Genomic DNA, 17,595 nt, shown 5'->3' on the forward strand with positions numbered 1-17,595 from the left:
TGTTGTCTTTGTGGTTCTTTGGACCAACCAGGTTCTGCAGGGCCCACAGGCAGAGCTTACCGCGACGAAGCCAGCTAGAGACCAGTGTGGCAAGTGCGCCAGCACCCAACCGTCATCTCCACGGGCACCAGATCTTCTCACGTTGCTGGAGGCCTTGGAAATCTGTGCTGAGGCCGTGCCGTGTGGCACTGGGGAGAGGTTCTGGCTGAACTGGTGCCAGGTTGGGGGGGGGGGCGGTAAGTTGGGTCCCCCGAAGCGCAATGTTTCAGAGTCAGGAGGCCAAGAGGCCCGCTAAACCCTCGGCAGGGAGCGGGCGAAGCCCTGGGAGAGGGTGGGAGCAGGATGTCACACGTGGGACGGACGTGGCCCTTCACCCGTTCTTCTGCAGTCCTGGCCTCTGCTCGTCTCCTGCCAACTCTCATGCCTCCAGAATGCTGTCACCCCAGCATCTGCGTGCTGACACAGATGAGTACCAACCCGGACCACTGGTCCCCTGTGCCCCCCGGGGAGCCCCTCCTCAAGGCTGCACAGGTTCCATGCACTGCCACATGCTCTGGTCCCCACAGCCAGCAGCTGGAGCCCTCCAGACCCTCAGCTGTCCAGCTGGGACAGGTCTTGGAAGTGAGGCCCAGAATTCCTAAGAATCTCCCTTTGTTCTCAAGTCAGGTGGGAGCTCCAGTTTGCCCTCAAGGGCCAGATTCCCAGTGAGGTCAAAGTGTGTTGACAGTTCAGGTTGAATGTGACCAGAAGCCCCAAACCTAAGTCTTACCTGGGAGAGCCCCACCTGACACAAAAGGGTAAAACAGTGAGGAGCCACTACAGCCATCGCCGCCTTCAGGTATGGCTGAATCCAGGAGCTCTGTCTGCCTCCCCCTCCCACCTCCACCTTTCTCTCTCCCCCTCCCAGCTCTGCCTCCCTCCTAAATGTCCAAACTCCCTCCTCTGCAGAGATGGCTCCCTCCTGCAGCCAGGAGAGGTGGCCTGGGGCAGCTCCCATTTCACACCCCGAGTCTAGCAACCCCAGCAGGAAGACTTCTTCTGACCCTAAGAGAAAACTCTGATTTACACATGCAGGTCTGTGACTCAAACCTTGGTGGGGGGAGGGCGGTTCCACAAAGGAGATGTGGGTTCCACGTGTAGCATCAAGGAGAGGCCTGAGATGGGAGAGCCCACCCACAACCCACCACCCACTCCCCAGGAAGGTGACCCCAGAGCTCTCGGGACAGAGACGGCACCCTCACCAGACACAGCTCCCACTCACAGTCAGAGTGGACTTTTATTAGGAAATCACCCTGCAGACACACTGAGAAGAGCTGTGCTGTGGGTTCAACGTTTCCTGAGGAAGGAGAATCACAGTATCAGAGCTGTCAGAGGGACGGGAGCCTAGAGCGGGCAGCTGCTCAGGGCGGCCTGCGGCCAGCACCCCTCGCAGCGACAGGACTCAGCCATCAAGAACCGGCACACAGACGCGACACAAGAAACACGCCAGAGCACACACATCTGCACTACGCTTAAATAAACAATAAATACAGAATTCCATCTGCTGTCGTCCGCGCCTGAAACGAAAGGAGCCAAAAGGGATGAAGAAAACCAAAAAGTCGTTCTTTCCATTGGACCGAGGGGGAAATATCCCCAAATTATCAAAATGCCTGTTACAAAATACTTTTTTAAAATTCCATTATTAAAAGAATAAATAACAAAATATATAAAAAATAACTCAGTTGCATTAAAATCATAACTAGAAGTTATAGCAAGATTTTTTGTGTGTGGCCTATCTCATAGTGAAATCGTTAATTTTGCTTTGATTTCATTTATTTCCCTCTCGTGTGTCCTGGTGTGGGGTCTAGGTAAAATAGTATAAAATTAATAAATAAAAATGTTAAATAAATAGCAAACGTTAACATAAGAGGTTGTGAATATAAATACTTACATTCTGACAAAATTAAATAATTTACAGAATAATTAAACTAACTACTTTCTTATTTCTTCCAGGAAGTGCAATTTCTCTACTTTTAAATACTAACTTGGAATCGCAGTCACACTTGATTTGGACTCTATTTACATGTTAGGAACATTGTGTTTTTAACACATTAAATCAAAATTTACCTTCTTTCGAATCTCGAATGGATCTAAAAAGAAGTGACACCTTGGTGGTCTCTAGTGAGGAATCTACCCCCTGACCTCGCTGACGCTGTCCCCGCCTCGGTAAAGCTCAGCCATGACCCGGGTGATGGGCGGGTCACGGGCCATGTGGGCACACAGAGAGCCAGAGGCCCCGTGGGTCTAAAGGCCGCAGCCTGGAGGGAGCCAAACCCTGAGCGCAGGGTCTGCAGGCCCGGCCGGGGGTGCTTCCACGTGGAGCTGGCGCCGTCTTTCAGGGGGTCCCAGGCCAGCTTCCTCGAGGCCTACTCCTAACCTACCCTCTGGAACGCTGCTCTCGTCCACCCTTAACATACAAACTGAATTAAAGGACAACAGGAGACACACTCGCCACGCGGCCTCACCGCGCAGGCGCACTGGCCGCTCCAGGCCGACTCGTCACACGCACCACCGCCCGGCCGGGCTGCCCTCTCGGCCTTGACAGACAAAGGAGTACTGAGGTTGCAGCTCCAAAACTTCCCTGAGAACCTTGTCCTTGAGTTTCCCCTGGAGACGTCGAGCTTTCAGAAGCAAAAATAAATCACTTTGTAACACTTCACGCCCCGCACTCGTGTGGAGAGGTCAAGGCCTCTGGCCCGGCGAGCGCATCGCATCGAGGGAGACACGCATTTCCAGGCACCCCTCTGGGTAAACCCCCCGAGGCCGCCCTGGGCTGCCAACTAGAAGTCACTGTGAGTTGGGAATCTCCACTGGGAGGGCAGGGCAAGGGAGGTAAAAGATGGAGGCAAGTCGGTGTACGCCAGGTGCCCCGGCTCAGCACGATGGCCCCTCGGATGAGGAGGACTACACCTGGATGCCCCTCACGGCCTGCTTGATGCTCTCGAGTAGGTCCTTGTTCTCGGGGTCCTGGTAGCACTCCTGGTTGGAGTACATGTCGGTGAGCGTGCTTACATAGGCATCAAAATTCTGTTCGCATATTGGCTCCTAGAGAACAGAACCAGTTTAGCGAGGCCCATCCGTGCAGGGGGCCCCAGGGTTTCCAGAAGCCAGGGAAATCGATGGGGGAAGTCTCAGACCCACATGCCCACGCCACCAGAGACAAGCCCACGGACCCACCACGGGCAGCACTCCGGCTGAGACAACCACGGCACAGGCTGCTCAGGATGCTACAGCCACCGTGGCCAGCTGTCTGCCCAGGCAGAATCCCCAGGTCGGGGCCCTTCCAGCAAGACCCCAGAGGCAGAGGGGTGCCCGCCCTCCCAAGAGCCCCAGGACGTGGCTGCCAGCTCAGCTGTGGCGGCCGCAGGGCCGCTACTTACCATGTGCGGAAGGCGGATGTTGGCAAGACTTTGGATGAGGGCTTGGCTCAGGCCGGACAGCTCCAGAAACAGGGCTTCGTTCTGCTCCTCTATGAGCTTGTTCTCCTGCTCGATGTTCTTCAGGCTCTTCTCCATGGACGAGATCTGCGCCAGACAGACACGGGGGCTGCCTTCTGACGCATCCCCCGGGGAGCACGCGGGGCAGGCCCGCCGGGCCACGCCTCACGTCCCTCTGCGAGAGGGCAAAGAGGCAGGGGCCCTGCCACAAGTGAGGGCTGGCAGCACCCCGGTCCCTGGGCGGAGGAGGGGATGCAGTGACTGAGCCAGGGCGGGGGTGCCGCGGCTTTACGTGCCCCATCTGTCCTACGGGGTGGAGAGGAGCACAGACTGAGGCACCTGGGCTCCAGTCCCAGCCTGCTACTAGCTTCCTGTTCTTCCTCTCTGGTAGGGACACTGTACACACCTTGTGGGAGGTCCGCCTGCCTTTGGGTTTCCCCCACCAGAAAGACCAGCCAAGGGCCTTATTAAAGCTGTGAAGGCAAGCAAAGCAGGCCGCTGCAGCTCTCTGCAACTCACGGCTGAGTGGAACCAGCCGATGATCCCTCCAGCACACCAGAGAGCATCCTGGGATTTCTGGCACAAACACTTCTCCTCCTCTGGACCCAGCAGGGCACCAGGAGGGAGGCTGGAAGTTCTCCCGGGGGCTCTAAGGGTTGCACGTGGAACAGCAGAGGACGGTGATGACTGATGGGCTGATGGCCACGGGCAGTCTCGCCTGCTCTAGGTGCCACAGGCACCACGTGAGTCTCAGGGTGAGCAGAACCCTGTGCAGAGGGTCACCACCCTGTGGGGAAGGGGGGCGAGAAGCCCACCCCGGGGCCGGGCCCAGAGGAGGCACGCTTGGGAGGGCAGCCCCCGGCCTCACTGCATCTGAAAGGAGCCTCAGGGCAGAGGCAAGCTCGCGCAGCGTGTATGACACACCGAGCCATCGCTCAGGTGCAGGACGGTGGGCCGCCTCTTAGGAGGCTGTGGTTCTGTGCCCTGCGGCTGAAGAGCGTCACTCTCTCACCACCTAGTGGCCAGCCTTTGGCTTTAAAAGTTTTGAGTAGAGCTCTGGAGCCTGCCTCCTCTGCCTGAGCCCTCCTGCGGAGCACACAACGCAAAACTCCCTGGACGGGAAAGGGGACTCCAAGTCCTGCCAAAAGGACGATAGTGAATAATCTGTCTATAAATAGGTGGGCATTGGCAAATAAAGAGAAATCAGAGGTGCTTCACAAGGGTGTTGACACTGGGAGATCCCTTGGACTTTGAGAAGGAAAGGAGCAGGGAGGTATGGGGGGACAGCCACCCAGTGGGGTGTCTCGGTCCCCAGAGACAGCCCCTGCACCCCTTCTCTGCTTCCACTGCCTGTGAACGTGGAGAAGATGCTGCACAGCAGGACAAAAATCCCTCCTGATCCTCATGGGCTGATGCTATTTTTACACCAGCTTCTGGGTAACAGGAGGTCAGCGTAAAAGCCCGTCTGCCAGGGGAAGGAGGGGCGGCACAGGTCACGTGGACTCCAACATCTCACACTTCCCACCCATCCCCTCTGCCCTCCAGTTCCGCAGGGCCAGGTCACCTCCTCGTCCTTGGGGACATGGCTGTGTGCGGCCTCCCCTTCTGTGCCCCTAGCTCTGCTCTGGCCCCCACTCAGCAGCCAAGGGAAGGGCATGGTCTTCTTTTCAAAATAGACCATCACCGCTCTTTGTGGGTCTTTGTTCTTTTTCTGCTGGTTGCAAATGTTCGTTTTGGGGAAATCGGAGAGAGAGGGTGCAGACACCTAAAGTGAGGTGTAGCCCTGCCCCTCAGCACAGCACTTCTTTCTGGGTCAGACACTGTGCTAATCGCTTTCCTCGTAGAAGTGCATTCACCTTACAACAAATGAATGCAGTAGATTCTCTTATTATCTCCACTCTACCTGGGAGGACATCAGGGTACGGATCAGACAAGAGGTTCACAAGGTCACTGAGCCGGGCTGTGGCAGTGCTGGGCTGGAACCCAGCTCCAGCCGGGCTCTGAGGACCCACACTGTGGCTCCGCTCCTACGAACCGACGGGACCGACAGCCGCCGGCACCTCAGGACTCCTGACGCTGCTGAGCGGAGCACGCGCGGAGCAGAACCGTGACGAGGGGCTGGGCTCCCCTCACACTGCCCAGAAGAGGAGGCCCAGGATGGGACGGACATCCTCGGGGTGGGAGGGCGGGGCGGGGCAGGTAGGCGGCACCACCCACCTGGGACTGCAGCTGCACCATGGCGGCCTCCATCTCGGAGTTGGACTCGTTCAGGTCGCGAATCTCCTGGTTCAGCTGCTTGATCTCCTCGTCGTTGTCCAGCACTGCCCCGGAGAGCAACCTCAGTCGCGGCTCCCGCAAGTGGGGGTCAGCCGAGGCCTGATTTCTAGATGGACCCAGGGACCCCCTTCCCGAGCAGAAGCCCTGGCTCATGGCCCCCATCTCAGGCTGGGAAAGGTGGCCTTCAGGACTAGTAGACGTGTGTCAGCTGTTTGCCTCCTGGCCCTGGGTCTTTGTGGGGAAATAGACGCCTCTTGGGCAAGTGTTAATTGCTGAGATAAAAATGGAAGTTTTTCCAGATGGTGCTGATTTCCTCAGCTTCCCTCTTCACTGAGCCTGAGTGAGTTCACAGGTCCACACTACGGCTTCCATCGCTGCCAGCACGGCTCACCAACCCCCAGGTTAGAGCCGTAATGGCCACGCGAGGGCACAGGGCAGCCAGAGGCTCTGAGCCGAGGTCAGGAGGACCAGCGGCTCAGCTCAAGAGCTCGGTCCCCACCGCGACTCGCTCCAGGGCGGCTTTGCTTCCCGACCCACTTCTCGCTAGTGCCACCCGCCCACTCTGGCTGCAAAGGCCACATGCAGGGGTTGCAGGAGGGCAGCCTTACCATCGCTCGTCTTGAATTTCGTGCCGAGAAGCTCATCCCCTGAGACTTTTCCCTTCTTTCCAGCAAAGGTCGCTCTGGGACAGCCAGACAAGCTGGAAGCAAAGGTCACACATGAAAAGCCAGTCCAAGCTCGCGCACCACGGGCCAGTCTGAGGTCACATGTCACAGTGAGAGCTGGCGGCCTGGCGGGATCCTGTTTGGACTGTCGTCGCTCATCCCCGGTGCCCCTCGCTCCCGAGTCCAGCCTCCAGGCTCCCTCAATCCTCAGCAGCCCAGGCCATTCCCAGCTCAAGCCACTGCCCTGAAGTCTTGTCCCTCGGACGGCTCGGGGCAAGCGCCACACCACCTTTTCAGAAAGGACTTCCTACCCCCTCCCTGCTGCTATCTCCCCCCAGTGTGTGCCATCCTTCACCAAACTAGGTATTTAACTTATGTGCTGGTTTGCAGGGAGGGCCGGCTGTCCTCTCGTTCTCCAGAGACCATCTATCTCCAGAGACTGATATTTGATGGACTTCCAGTAATGGCTTGTGGAATGAATGGGCTACCGGTTTGGGTCTGCCTTTTTCCTCGAGAAACTACCATGTACACCTGAGCCCCGGCCTGGCCCTCCCCGGGAGCCTCGCCCACAGCCCCGCAGCTGGGGCCCTCCTGGGTGACGGAGGGGCAGGGAGGCTGGGACAGTCACCTCCTGTGGGTGAGGAAGCTCCCGTTGGCGTGGCCGGAGCCGTCGCAGCCTGGGGTGGGGCAGGTGGGCCCCTCGTTCTTCAGGGGCTTCCAGGAGGCGGATGAGCCGTTGAGGGAGCCCTCTTTCTGCCTTCGGGCGGCCAGAGGGCAGCCCGACGCACTTCTGTGAGAGGCGTATTTGCCGCTGATGTGACCAAGCCCCACGCAGCCTGGAACTGGGCACCTGGGCACAAAGAGGTCAGAGGTGAGCCCCAGGCGCCGGAGCCCAGAGACGCCCCCAGGCCAGACCCTAAGACACGCCGGGGTCTCCTGGATGGACTCCAGGCCTTGGAGCAAGAGAAGGACAGAAAGCACAGAAGGACCTGGGCCTCCCCAGCGTAGGGCTCGTGTTCCCCCTCCAGCCTTGGCCTCGCATCCCCTGCACAGCGGGGGGGTCAGCAGCCACCTTCTCGCCCCGTCCCTCAGCAGCAGTGACCCCTGGGGCCTGGGGCTGGCTCTTGGTGGCCTCCGGGTCCACAGCTGGACCTTGTGGCCAGCATCATTTCTGTGTCACCCCAGAGGCCACTTGCTGGGAGCCTGCCCTGAGCACTAGCCGTTTGTCACCGCTTTCTACGTGCCACAGACCCAGCAAGCACAGAGGACCCAGTTCACAGAGAGCTCGCTGGGGTGCAGACACGTCAGAGGCAGGAAGCCCCTGGGAGGTGGCAGGGCTGGGGGACAGCGTGCTGCCTCGTGGCCCGCACACTCGGACTCATCTCACAGGCGGCCTCCTCAGCCGGGCCCGTCCTCACACGTCCCCTGTTCTCGGCTCTCACTCCTTTCTTACTCATCCCAGCCACGTGGGCCCTAATGTGGGCTGTCCACCGAGCCAGCCCAAGGTCACCTCCGCCGCCCATCCAGAGCGGAGTCACGGCCAGGGGCCCCTGCAGGGGACTTGGGGAGGTTCCCTTCTGTGTCCACTCCCAACTGTGGGGTCCCAGAGGGACCACTGGGCCCGGCCCTCTGAGGTACCTGTGAGGTACCTGACGTTACAAGATCAAAAGGCCAAGTGAGAGGCAGCTCTTCAAGTCACCACACACAGTTGAATCTAAGCGCTTTATCCCCCCTCTCTTTGCAAAACCCTTGCCTTCTCCTCAGGAGGGACTGCTGGCGTTTCCCGGAATTGCCTTTATGGTGAGTGCTTCAGATATGTCAACAATAATACTGCTGGTCTTTCCCTCCACACCCCAGGCCCAAATCTTCAGAGCTGTCAGGTGACCTCACGTTAAGACGTGTGGCACACCCAGGGGCCCCCCGGTCAGAGGCACATCTCTTTGGTCAGGTGTCAGGGCGGCCAGGGGCAGCCGAGGCCTCTCCAAGGGCAATGGATAGGCAGCTCCCGACCCGCCACGCTGGAACCTCCACAGACTTTCCTTCTTTTTTTTTTTATTGGGGTACAGCTGTTTTACAATGTTGTGTTAGTTTCTACTGTACGGCGAGCGAAGTGGAGTTCCCTGTGCTATAGAGCAGGTTCTCGTTAGTTATCAATTTTACACGTATTAGCGCGTATGTGTCAATCCCAGTCTCCCAAGACATCCCACCCGCCACCTCCACAGACTGTCTAGGTCAGTCATTCAGTCGTGGCCAAAGGGATTTACTGCAACGTGCTGACCGACTCAAACGCTGCAGACACAAGACGCCTGTGAGGGAGCTCTTCCTCTACGGGTCCCTCCACAGCCGCGCCAGTGCCTGCCGACCAAGTCACGCCACGCAGCAGGGCCTGGCGCACCGATGGAGGTTTCTGCGGCCACCTGCCCTTGTCTAAGATGCTCGTCAGTTATAAATACGGTTAGTCTATGGCTAGGGAGGAGACCCTATAAAACGGAGGTGCTAAGTGGGCGGCCCCCTCTCCTTGCCACGGAGCCATTAGAAACTTCATCCATCCTGTAAATGCTGAACTGTTTCTACAAGTCACATTCTCCACTTGGCTGCAAAATCTTGTTGTTTGTTTTTAAAGCAAAGTTGACAGCACATCAGGAAGAGGAAAACCATTCTTCCCCGTTAACTTGAAAAACGCTGATCTTGACTTTAATCATTTGCAAGTGCAGCACAATTCACTGATCATCCCTACCAGCAGGATCCTGGCTAAGCCCATAACAGCAACGCGTCTGTATGATCACAGGCAAATTCCTAGGTTCTCAGAAGAAAAAATATTCTTTGTCCACCCTCTCATTTAGTAGGCAGCATTCACAATACCAACAACCATGTATTTTGCATTTTTGATTTAGCATTCATTACAGTTTTACTGTATAAATTAAATAAACAAGCCACTGCCTTATTACAGCAAACAGCCGGTGGGGCTGTCCCCTTTGAAGGGCAAAATGCTGGTCAATTAGGCCCCTCCTCTGTGGCCAAGCAGATGTTTGGGCGCAGCTGGGATGAGCTCCCAGGAGGAGCAACGGAACCTCAGGCCAGCTTGATCCCCTCTACAGAGGTGAGTGTCCAGCTGTTCCTGGTCCACAGGGAACACAGTCAGGGCAGAACTGCTTCCCGTGGAACTGCGTGCCCTGCCCCAGCCAAGCCCCCCGAGTTCCTGGGCCCAGGGCAGACCTGCTTCCCGTGGAACTGCGTGCCCTGCCCCAGCTAAGCCCCCCGAGTTCCTGGGCCCAGGGCAGACCTGCTTCCCGTGGAACTGCGTGCCCTGCCCCAGCTAAGCCCCCCGAGTTCCTGGGCCCAGGGCAGACCTGCTTCCCGTGGAACTGCGTGCCCTGCCCCAGCCAAGCCCCCCGAGTTCCTGGGCCCAGGGCAGACCTGCTTCCCGTGGAACTGCGTGCCCTGCCCCAGCCGAGCCACCCGAGTTCCTGGGCCACCAGGCAGCCAGCCATTCTCTTCCAGTCCTCACCCGCCTGGGGGCACCCACTGCCTGCTCTACCTGGTGTCAGCTCTGAAAGTCCTGGGCAAATTGGGTGGCGGGTCACCCTGTTTGCACCTGTGGCACAGCCCTGCCCCCACCTGCAAGTGGGGAGCTCAGGGGGTCCCTCCTGGAAGGATCAGTTTTCAGCGATACCAGCCCCCACCATGCGAGTCGGGGTCTGGGTCAGGGTTCATGACATGTCAGGCACCCCCAGTGAGAAGGTCAGTAGAGGGTTTCAGGCACGCCAATCACTTAAGGCCCAGGATGTCCTCTCTCCTCCCCACAGGTCTGTTGAGGTCCCAGTTCAAGGTGACCCTCCCAGGCTCCCTCACTGCACGTCAGCTCCCTCCAGAGGTGTGGGCGCACGCGTGACCCAAAGCCTTGCTGTCTTTCCAGCCGCCCTCTCCCCCTTGACTCTTGCAGCTGACCTTTCCCACCAGGCCGGGAGCCGTGCAGACCGCAATGCCCGTGAGTGCCTGGGGTTGCCAGGCCCTGAGGTCCATGCCCAGGTGCCCAGGTGCGCGGGCAGCAGGGCACTCTGCCTCTCCCGGCCCGTCAAACACCGCAAACCTGAGAGGCCCAGACAGGAGCCAGAGCACGCATGTGCCCTCCACACAATGCACACGGCTCCCGCCTGCAAGGGCGTCCCCGTGCACGGTATGAGCACGTCTGTAAAAATGGGCATTGTTAATGGGCTATGTTCATGCAAACAGAATCTAGAAGGAGCTTTTAAAATTATAAAATACAGGGAAACCCCAAGTCTGCACAGCAGCCAAGAGGCCAGCAGGGCCTAGACTCACTTCATCAGCTCAGGGTCTTCCTTGTCATCCTTCGTGGGTGCAGCCTTGGCTCCACTTTTCTTGGCACGAGGGCAGCCTGACAAGCTGGTTTTGAAAGAGGAAACAATGCCACCGTGGTCCAAGGACAGCAAAATCTCACACCCCCCGCCTCACCCCTCCCCTTAAGCTCTGTGACAGCAGCCCCGGCGGGTCCCGGCAGCAGGGCCACATGCAGGAAGCGGCACCGTGAGCCCCCAGCTCTGGTCAGAGGGCGCCCTGATCGGGCCCTGGGAACACTGGCAGTTCCGATGAAAGGGACGAAACCGTCTCTGGACGGAGCAACGTTAATGTCTTACTCGGAGCCTGGAACTTCGTCTGAGGAGGAAACCGCCCCCACCCGCTCCGGCCTGGCACCCAGGGCACGGCAGGCTCACCTCCGGTGCGATGCGTAGTTCCCCGTTATGTGGCCGGAGCCGTCGCAGCCGGGTGTGGGGCACCTGCGGAGGAGAGCGGAGCTGGGACCAGAGCCGCGGAAGTCACTTGGCCACAGACGATGCCTTTGTACTCAGCCCCCTACAAGTCCACCCACTAAGGTCTCACACACGGCCACGTGTGTCCCGGCCGGCCTGCTGCCACGACCTCCGGGCCTCAGAGCTTGGCCACCCACTCTCCCCAAGGGGGCCCAGGAGGGCGGAGAGGAGAGCACGTTTCCACTGCGGGATGATGGGCTCCTGACTCAGCCTCCTGCAGAGGACTAGGCTGGACTAGAAGGTTCCAGAACACATGTGGGCCTTTAAACAAGCGCTCAGGATGCAAAGCTCACATCTAGGACCGGTTCCTCCTCCATGAGCTTGCTGGAGGAAGACGGCCTATTTTCACCGAGGGCCGCCACCGTCGTGAGCACGAACAGACAGCACTGAGCACCCGAGACGCGCCACCCCCAGCAGTGGCGACGTCGGGGCGTGAGTCCTACTGGGTGAGCACCGAGTCCACACGGACGCAGGCTTTCGAGGGATGGCTGGCACCAGCCGAGGGGAGGGAGGGGAGGAACAAAACACAAAAGCCCAGCTGTATACACCCAAAAGGTTTGATGAACATATCACGTAGAAGGTAAAAATTCCCCTCTGATACACCAGCTTGGGTTTTCTTATTTTTTCCCTGAATGTCCACTGGAGAAAAATGAATCCGTTCCTGCTGGTGTCAGTGGGGAGAGCACCCGATCCTGCAGGTGGGTCCTCGGGAGGCCTCCTCCGGGGTGGATCTGCCGCCTGCGCCGTGCCCCTCGTGAGGGCGTGGTTTCATCCTGTGGGCCCCAGCAGGACCTTGGTGCTTGCATCTGGAGAGCCCGGCACTCACTGGGTGCTTATCTGCCATTCCTGGCTTCATCCTCACACGGAGAGAGAACTGTGGAGCCAAGGCCATTCCTCAGCTCAAACGTGGACCCAGAAGGACACAGGGCCGAGCGCCAGCCGGGCAGGACACGGGTGGCCTGTCAATCAACAGAGGGGTCCCTTGCGCCCAGGCTCCGGCAGCGTCCAAGGCCCTTCCTTTGCGCCCTCCTCCCAGACGTCAGCGGGCGACACCGCCCGCCCACCTCAGGCTGGCGCGGCGACACGAGGGGCGAGATGACCAGGAGCCTCCTTCCTGGCCCCTCGGACTTTCTTGGGGCCCCCTCTTCACCCCTGCCCCAAGTGCCACACATCAGCGCCTCCCTGGCCTGGCAGCGGCCAACGGGTCACCCTCCCTCCTGTCGGGCTTTGGGGTAACTCAGGCCCCACTGAGGTTGGGACGCCTCCCGCCCGTCACGTGTGGTCGCATTCCAACCCCCACATCTGGGGCAAAGAGGCTTTTGTGTTTCAAAGGAAACCGCCCACCACCTCTGTCCAGGTAAGCGCCACCCTTTCAAATGAGCCCCAGCTGCGGGGACCTCCCGCTCGGACACTCTGCGTCTCTGCGTGGCCCGCGGTCCCGGGGCGCCAGCTGCTCAGAAAGGCCCTCTGGGCTGCACTGAGGGCACCAGGGTGTCCCTCGCATGGCTCTCTGCGCTGAGGCCCAGGCCTTGTGACACCCTCTGGAAGGACAGAGCTTCTCCTTCCTGCTCCTTCGCAGCTGCGGAACACACAAGCTCGGCGCTGCAGGCAGTGGCCAGGACGGCGGGTCCACAGCAGTCCCAGGCCTCTGTGGCCGTAAGCACAGCTCTGGTCTGTGGGTGACACCCCTGCGCGTTGCAGCCTCCGGCGGTGCCTGTGAGTGAGTCTCAGGTCTGGGGGAGGCGACTCGGCGAGGACACGCACGTTGGGGCACTCCTGCTCCAGGAAGGCGGGGCAGCCCCGCGCTCCTTGCTGGCCTGATGTAACGGCTTTTCCCCAAGAGTCATGTCCAAGAGAGGATGACGTCACCCGGCTGGAGAAGCAGGTGTCTGCACTGGGCGCCGTAGCATCGGCTACTCTTGTGGCCCTGGGTAACCCCAGGGCCGGCTTCAGGAACCCTCGACGCTTCTGTTCTGAGTGCGCTGTCTGGGCAAGACGGGGGGTCCATGCAGCTTGGCGCACACCAGACGTCACCCCACCCCCAGCCCTGTCCCGTGGCCGGGGCGGCGTGGCGGGGGGCTGTCCCCCGGCCTGTGCCGCGCTCCCCCATCACGCCCTTGCAGGCCGCGTGGCTGCACTCTGAACGCCCACACGTGGGGTGGGCTGTGCAGCCCAAGGCAGCCGAGCCCCCGGCTGCTGACCACACTGGGCACGTGGACGGGAAGAGCAGACGCCCTTGGGATTTGATTAAACACAGAAAACACATCTCCTGCAACTGTCACTGCAAACCAGGTGTTGATGGGGGGGCCACCAAAAGAGCCTCATTTGCAAGGCATGGCACAGGTGCCTTTGCCCCCCGTGGACAGGTCACCTTCAGCCAACACTGCCACGAGGCTGATCAGGGTGCCAAACCCCACCGAGCGGGGGAAGGAGAGAGGAGCATGCGGGAGCCAGGCCACATCCACCCTGCGGCCTGAGAGAAGCAAGGAGTGGGCTCCACGGAAGGACCCCTGGGGGAGAGAAGCACGTCGGAGGGAGTTAGGGAGTGATTTGTCTTCACACAAGGAAAACTTTCCATTGCTAACTTCCAGACAAGTTTGGGTTGCAGTTCTTCACAGGCTCTCAGTCTTAGAAGGGCGCTGACCCTCCCTGTCGGCCACATTTCTGGACCCAGACCAAGTCTGCGTGTTCCTTCCAGGAGCCCTGACTGACTGCTCTGCAGGAAAAGGGCTACTGAGGGTATGTGGTCACTTCTAGAATTCCACCACCACTCAGGCAGGCCTTCAAACTGGAAAACCATGAAAACTGATCAGTTAGAAAAGCAAGTCGAATTGGAAAAGATAATAGGAGAAAGGGTCGTGAGAAAGATGGTAAAAGAAGAGAGGAAGGAAAGCGGGAAGAGGAGGATGGGGAAGAGTGTTTCGAACCTACAGGGCTGAGGGTCTCACTGCATTTCTGGAGCTGGACGCGGGGTGAGTGAGCACGTGTGTGAATCTGCCATGATGGGCTGGGCCTCAGAACACGCAGGTGTCAAAGCCGATAGTTCCCAGAAAGACGCTTCTGGTCACGAACCCTGCCCAGCCTGGCCTGCGGGAACGGAAGGCCCCACTGGTAAAAGAGGCAACGACATGCCTCTCCTGGCTGCCGGGACCAGACGGGCTCCCCAGAGCCACAGAAATGAGGCCGGCAGGGCCGGACACTCCGAGAGACCTGGAGCTTCCTGCCCCGTTTCCGAGTCAGCTCAGGTCGCTGGAAGCCTACGGCAGCCATGGCTCCTCACCTTAGAGGCACCAGAGCCCCAGTTCCTCTCTGGCCCCAGATCGGGATAAGCCAGGGAAACCCGGCCTGGATTCAGGCCCCCAGCACAGAGGCCCAGGGTGGGAGGAACCCCCTGAAGAGGGGGCGACCTGAGGGGCCAAGAGGGGGCCCTCCTTCCACAGCCTCGGTTCAGCCTGGAAACCCAGAGCCAGCGCCGTGGGGCTTAGGGCTCAGTTGAGCTGAAGGCATGAAACCAAAGGCACAGTCCCCAGGTCCAGCCCCAAGAGGACGCTGAGAGCCGGGAAACCTCTGGGCGCTCGCTCCTCGCTTGAGCAGGGCTACCAAGCAGCGTGGCTGGTGCCACAGGGCGGCCCTGCCCAGATGTCAGGGCAGGAGGAGCAGAGGCGGAGAGAGGGCGCAGCAGAAAGAAGGGGTGAGCGTGGGGGAGAGGCGCGGGGAGAGGGCACGAGGCGCCAAGACAGAAGCAGCTGGAAGGGGTTGCATGAGGAGGGAGCAGCACAGAGTTTTCTCTGCCATCACCAGCCTCCAGCTCGCTTAGCAAGAGCTGCACAGCCTGTAGCCCTCTGAGCCACGGGGAGACGTACAAGCCAAAGCCAATTCGGGACCTCTCCCGAATCTCCACGGCAGGAGAAAAGCAGGCCCAGACAGCCCGTCAGGGGTCCTCAGGAGAGGGAGAGAACGGGCCGGGCCACCACGAGCCAGAGGCAGGCCCTACCCCTGCTTGGCCCTCCCGGCCCTCGGCCCTCAGAGGGGAGCAGGGGAGCCTGTAGCGGCCCTGGGCCCAAGGGGGCAGGCAGACAGCGGCGCTCAGAGCAGGGAGATACAGGCAGCAGTGGCGACAGCTCAGCCAAGCAGAATCAGCCCCTCCGTGGCCCTGCCTCTCGGCCCCGCGGCCCCGTGCCTCTGGCTGGGGCCGGCCTGGGCCAGAGCCCTGGAGAAGGCTGCTTTCGGCCGGAGCCTCACGGAAGGAGCGAGCAGAGCAAGGCAGCCACCCGAGAGACGGGAGGCCAGGAGGGCAGACATACTTGAGGTCAGCAGAATGGGCAGCCATGAGGTTTCTGAGGCTCTTGTCAGCAAGAGGGCAACCAGAGAGGCTGAAAGAGAAGAGATGGGACATCGGGGTGAGCCAAGAGGGGAGCAGTGGAGCAGAGGAGGGAGACCCACCACGCGGCACCCAGGCCAGGCCGGACCCGAGTGGGGACGAACCTGCGGTGGGAAGCATAGTTCCCAGTGATGTGGCCACTGCCGTCACAGCCGGGGGTGGGGCAGCTGGACAAAGGAAACAGAGCGTCAGAACAGAGAGCGCGGCACCCCCGCCAGGCCCGCCCCCCAGGCTGGCCCCTGCCTCCGGCTCGCCCGAGAGCCGAGGAGCGACTCCTCCCCACCAGCCCTCAGAGCCGGGCCCTCACCTCTCCGACTACAAGTTTCTCCCACACAGCTTAACTCGAGAAGCAAAGGGAACCCACGTGAAGCTCGGCTTAAGGTTGGGGTGCCTCCGAAGCAAACGTGGTGTGCATGCACACGTGTGCGTGCTGGGGGATGGGTGTGCGGGGAGCCCCTTCCTGACGTGGCAGGGCCTTCCCCGAGGACGGGGCCCCAGACCAGAGCCATCCTGGGGCGAGCCAGCTGCAGGGCAGGAGGAAGCTGGCAGCCGGCGGGGCTCGGGGCAGGAAGAGGAACCCCAGGAACAAGCTCTAAGCGTCGGTGGGGGCTGGATCACCTGAGGGGCACGGGCCAGGCCTCTCACGGTCCCCTAGGGGAGGTGGCTCTCAGCGGGGGCTGGCCAGAAGGCTGTGGGGTGGCTCACGTCTACCAGTAGCTGCCCCCTCCCCAGTGGCATCTGGGTGAACTGACTCGGCTGCCGGAGCTGAGGACACGGAGCCCAAGGCAGAGCGCACCTCAGGCCTGGGGGCCGAGGGCCAGGAGCGTGGCGGGCGCTCGGGAGAGGTCCGCTCCCCTCAGCCCTGTCTGCTCTGAGGGCCAGACGGGGGCTTGCCCTCACTCTTTATCAGCCTGAAGGAGTGGGTTAGCGGCCAGCGTGGTGCAGGGCCGAGAGGACACCTTCCCCCGCCGCCCGGCCCGGGAGGGTCCTAGCAGCGGAGGCCCAGCCTCTGCCCACCGAGGCAGCCAGGCCGGGAGGACGGTCAGCACGGGGCTGCGCGGGGGCCAGCCCGATCGTCACGGGCTCCCACCAAGGCGCGCTCCTTTCCAGACTGTGGCGGTCCCCTGAGGGGCCCTGCCGCCCAAGGTGGGGACTTACGTGAGCAGCTCCTTCTTTATGTCCTTGGAGAGAAACTTCAGCTTAAAGTTGGCCAGGGTGACCTCCCCGGGGTACTTCCGCTCCTCAAAATTCTCCTCCGACACTTCCTGGTCATCTGCTTCAGAAGAAGCAAAAGAATGGGCTGCTGGCTCTGACTGCAAAAAACCAGCAGGGAGAGGTTTTAACCAGCTGGCGGGGGGCCGGGCGCCCAACCCGGGGGCTGAGGGAGAGGGACCTTTCAGAGCTACGTCCACAGAGGCGTTTTCCGGAGTCTCCTGTCTTCTGGAAGCAGGAGGAAGACACGGGAAACAGCACCCCGAGGGACTGGGGTGCTCCCTCACCTCGGCCACTGCTCCTGAGCTGCCCAGGAACAAGGAGACCCGGGCGCTGCCCAGCACCGCCGCTTCTGGCGCCCTCCGCGGCCTCAGGCAGGCGGGTCACCTCCAACTACCCACCCTGGGCTGCAATCTACACACCAGGGTGTACACCGAGTGCGGCTCCTTTGGGGCTCGGCATGCAGTCAGTAGACAGTGGCACTAAGGAAGTGTTTGTTGAAATGCTACGATGATGAGATGGCACGATGTACAAAGTATGATAACAAATAATCACAGCGACCTCGGGACCATGTGGCCCTACCGCCCCCAGCCAGCACGATGACCTGACCGCAGCAGGCACTTCATAAGCACTTTGACCTCAAATGCGGGGCCTGGAAGTATTCAGTCGCCACCCAAGGGCCGGGTGCTGTGGACGCAGGGGTGAACAAGGCCAGTCCCTCCGTCCAGGCACAGGGAAGGAGTCCACAAGAGTCA

The 17,595-nt window shown here is 60.3% G+C and overlaps 1 protein-coding gene across 1 annotated transcript in view; it reads right to left on the reverse strand.

Moving 5' to 3' along the window:
* Positions 1–2,943: 2,943 nt before the first annotated feature.
* MYT1 (myelin transcription factor 1) overlaps positions 2,944–17,595 on the reverse strand; it is a 42,783-nt gene continuing 28,131 nt past the window's right edge. The window contains exons 13-22 of the mRNA XM_068566033.1: positions 16,787–16,941; positions 15,733–15,795; positions 15,552–15,620; positions 11,152–11,214; positions 10,739–10,822; positions 7,047–7,268; positions 6,362–6,453; positions 5,694–5,797; positions 3,420–3,563; positions 2,944–3,084 (exon numbers count right to left, since the gene is read on the reverse strand). Coding sequence (XP_068422134.1) covers positions 2,944–3,084; positions 3,420–3,563; positions 5,694–5,797; positions 6,362–6,453; positions 7,047–7,268; positions 10,739–10,822; positions 11,152–11,214; positions 15,552–15,620; positions 15,733–15,795; positions 16,787–16,941 — 1,137 coding nt within the window. The remainder of the gene's footprint in view (positions 3,085–3,419; positions 3,564–5,693; positions 5,798–6,361; positions 6,454–7,046; positions 7,269–10,738; positions 10,823–11,151; positions 11,215–15,551; positions 15,621–15,732; positions 15,796–16,786; positions 16,942–17,595) is intronic.

The sequence above is a fragment of the Eschrichtius robustus genome, chromosome 16 (genome assembly GCF_028021215.1).
Source record: "Eschrichtius robustus isolate mEscRob2 chromosome 16, mEscRob2.pri, whole genome shotgun sequence".
NCBI classification, from domain to species: domain Eukaryota; kingdom Metazoa; phylum Chordata; class Mammalia; order Artiodactyla; family Eschrichtiidae; genus Eschrichtius; species Eschrichtius robustus.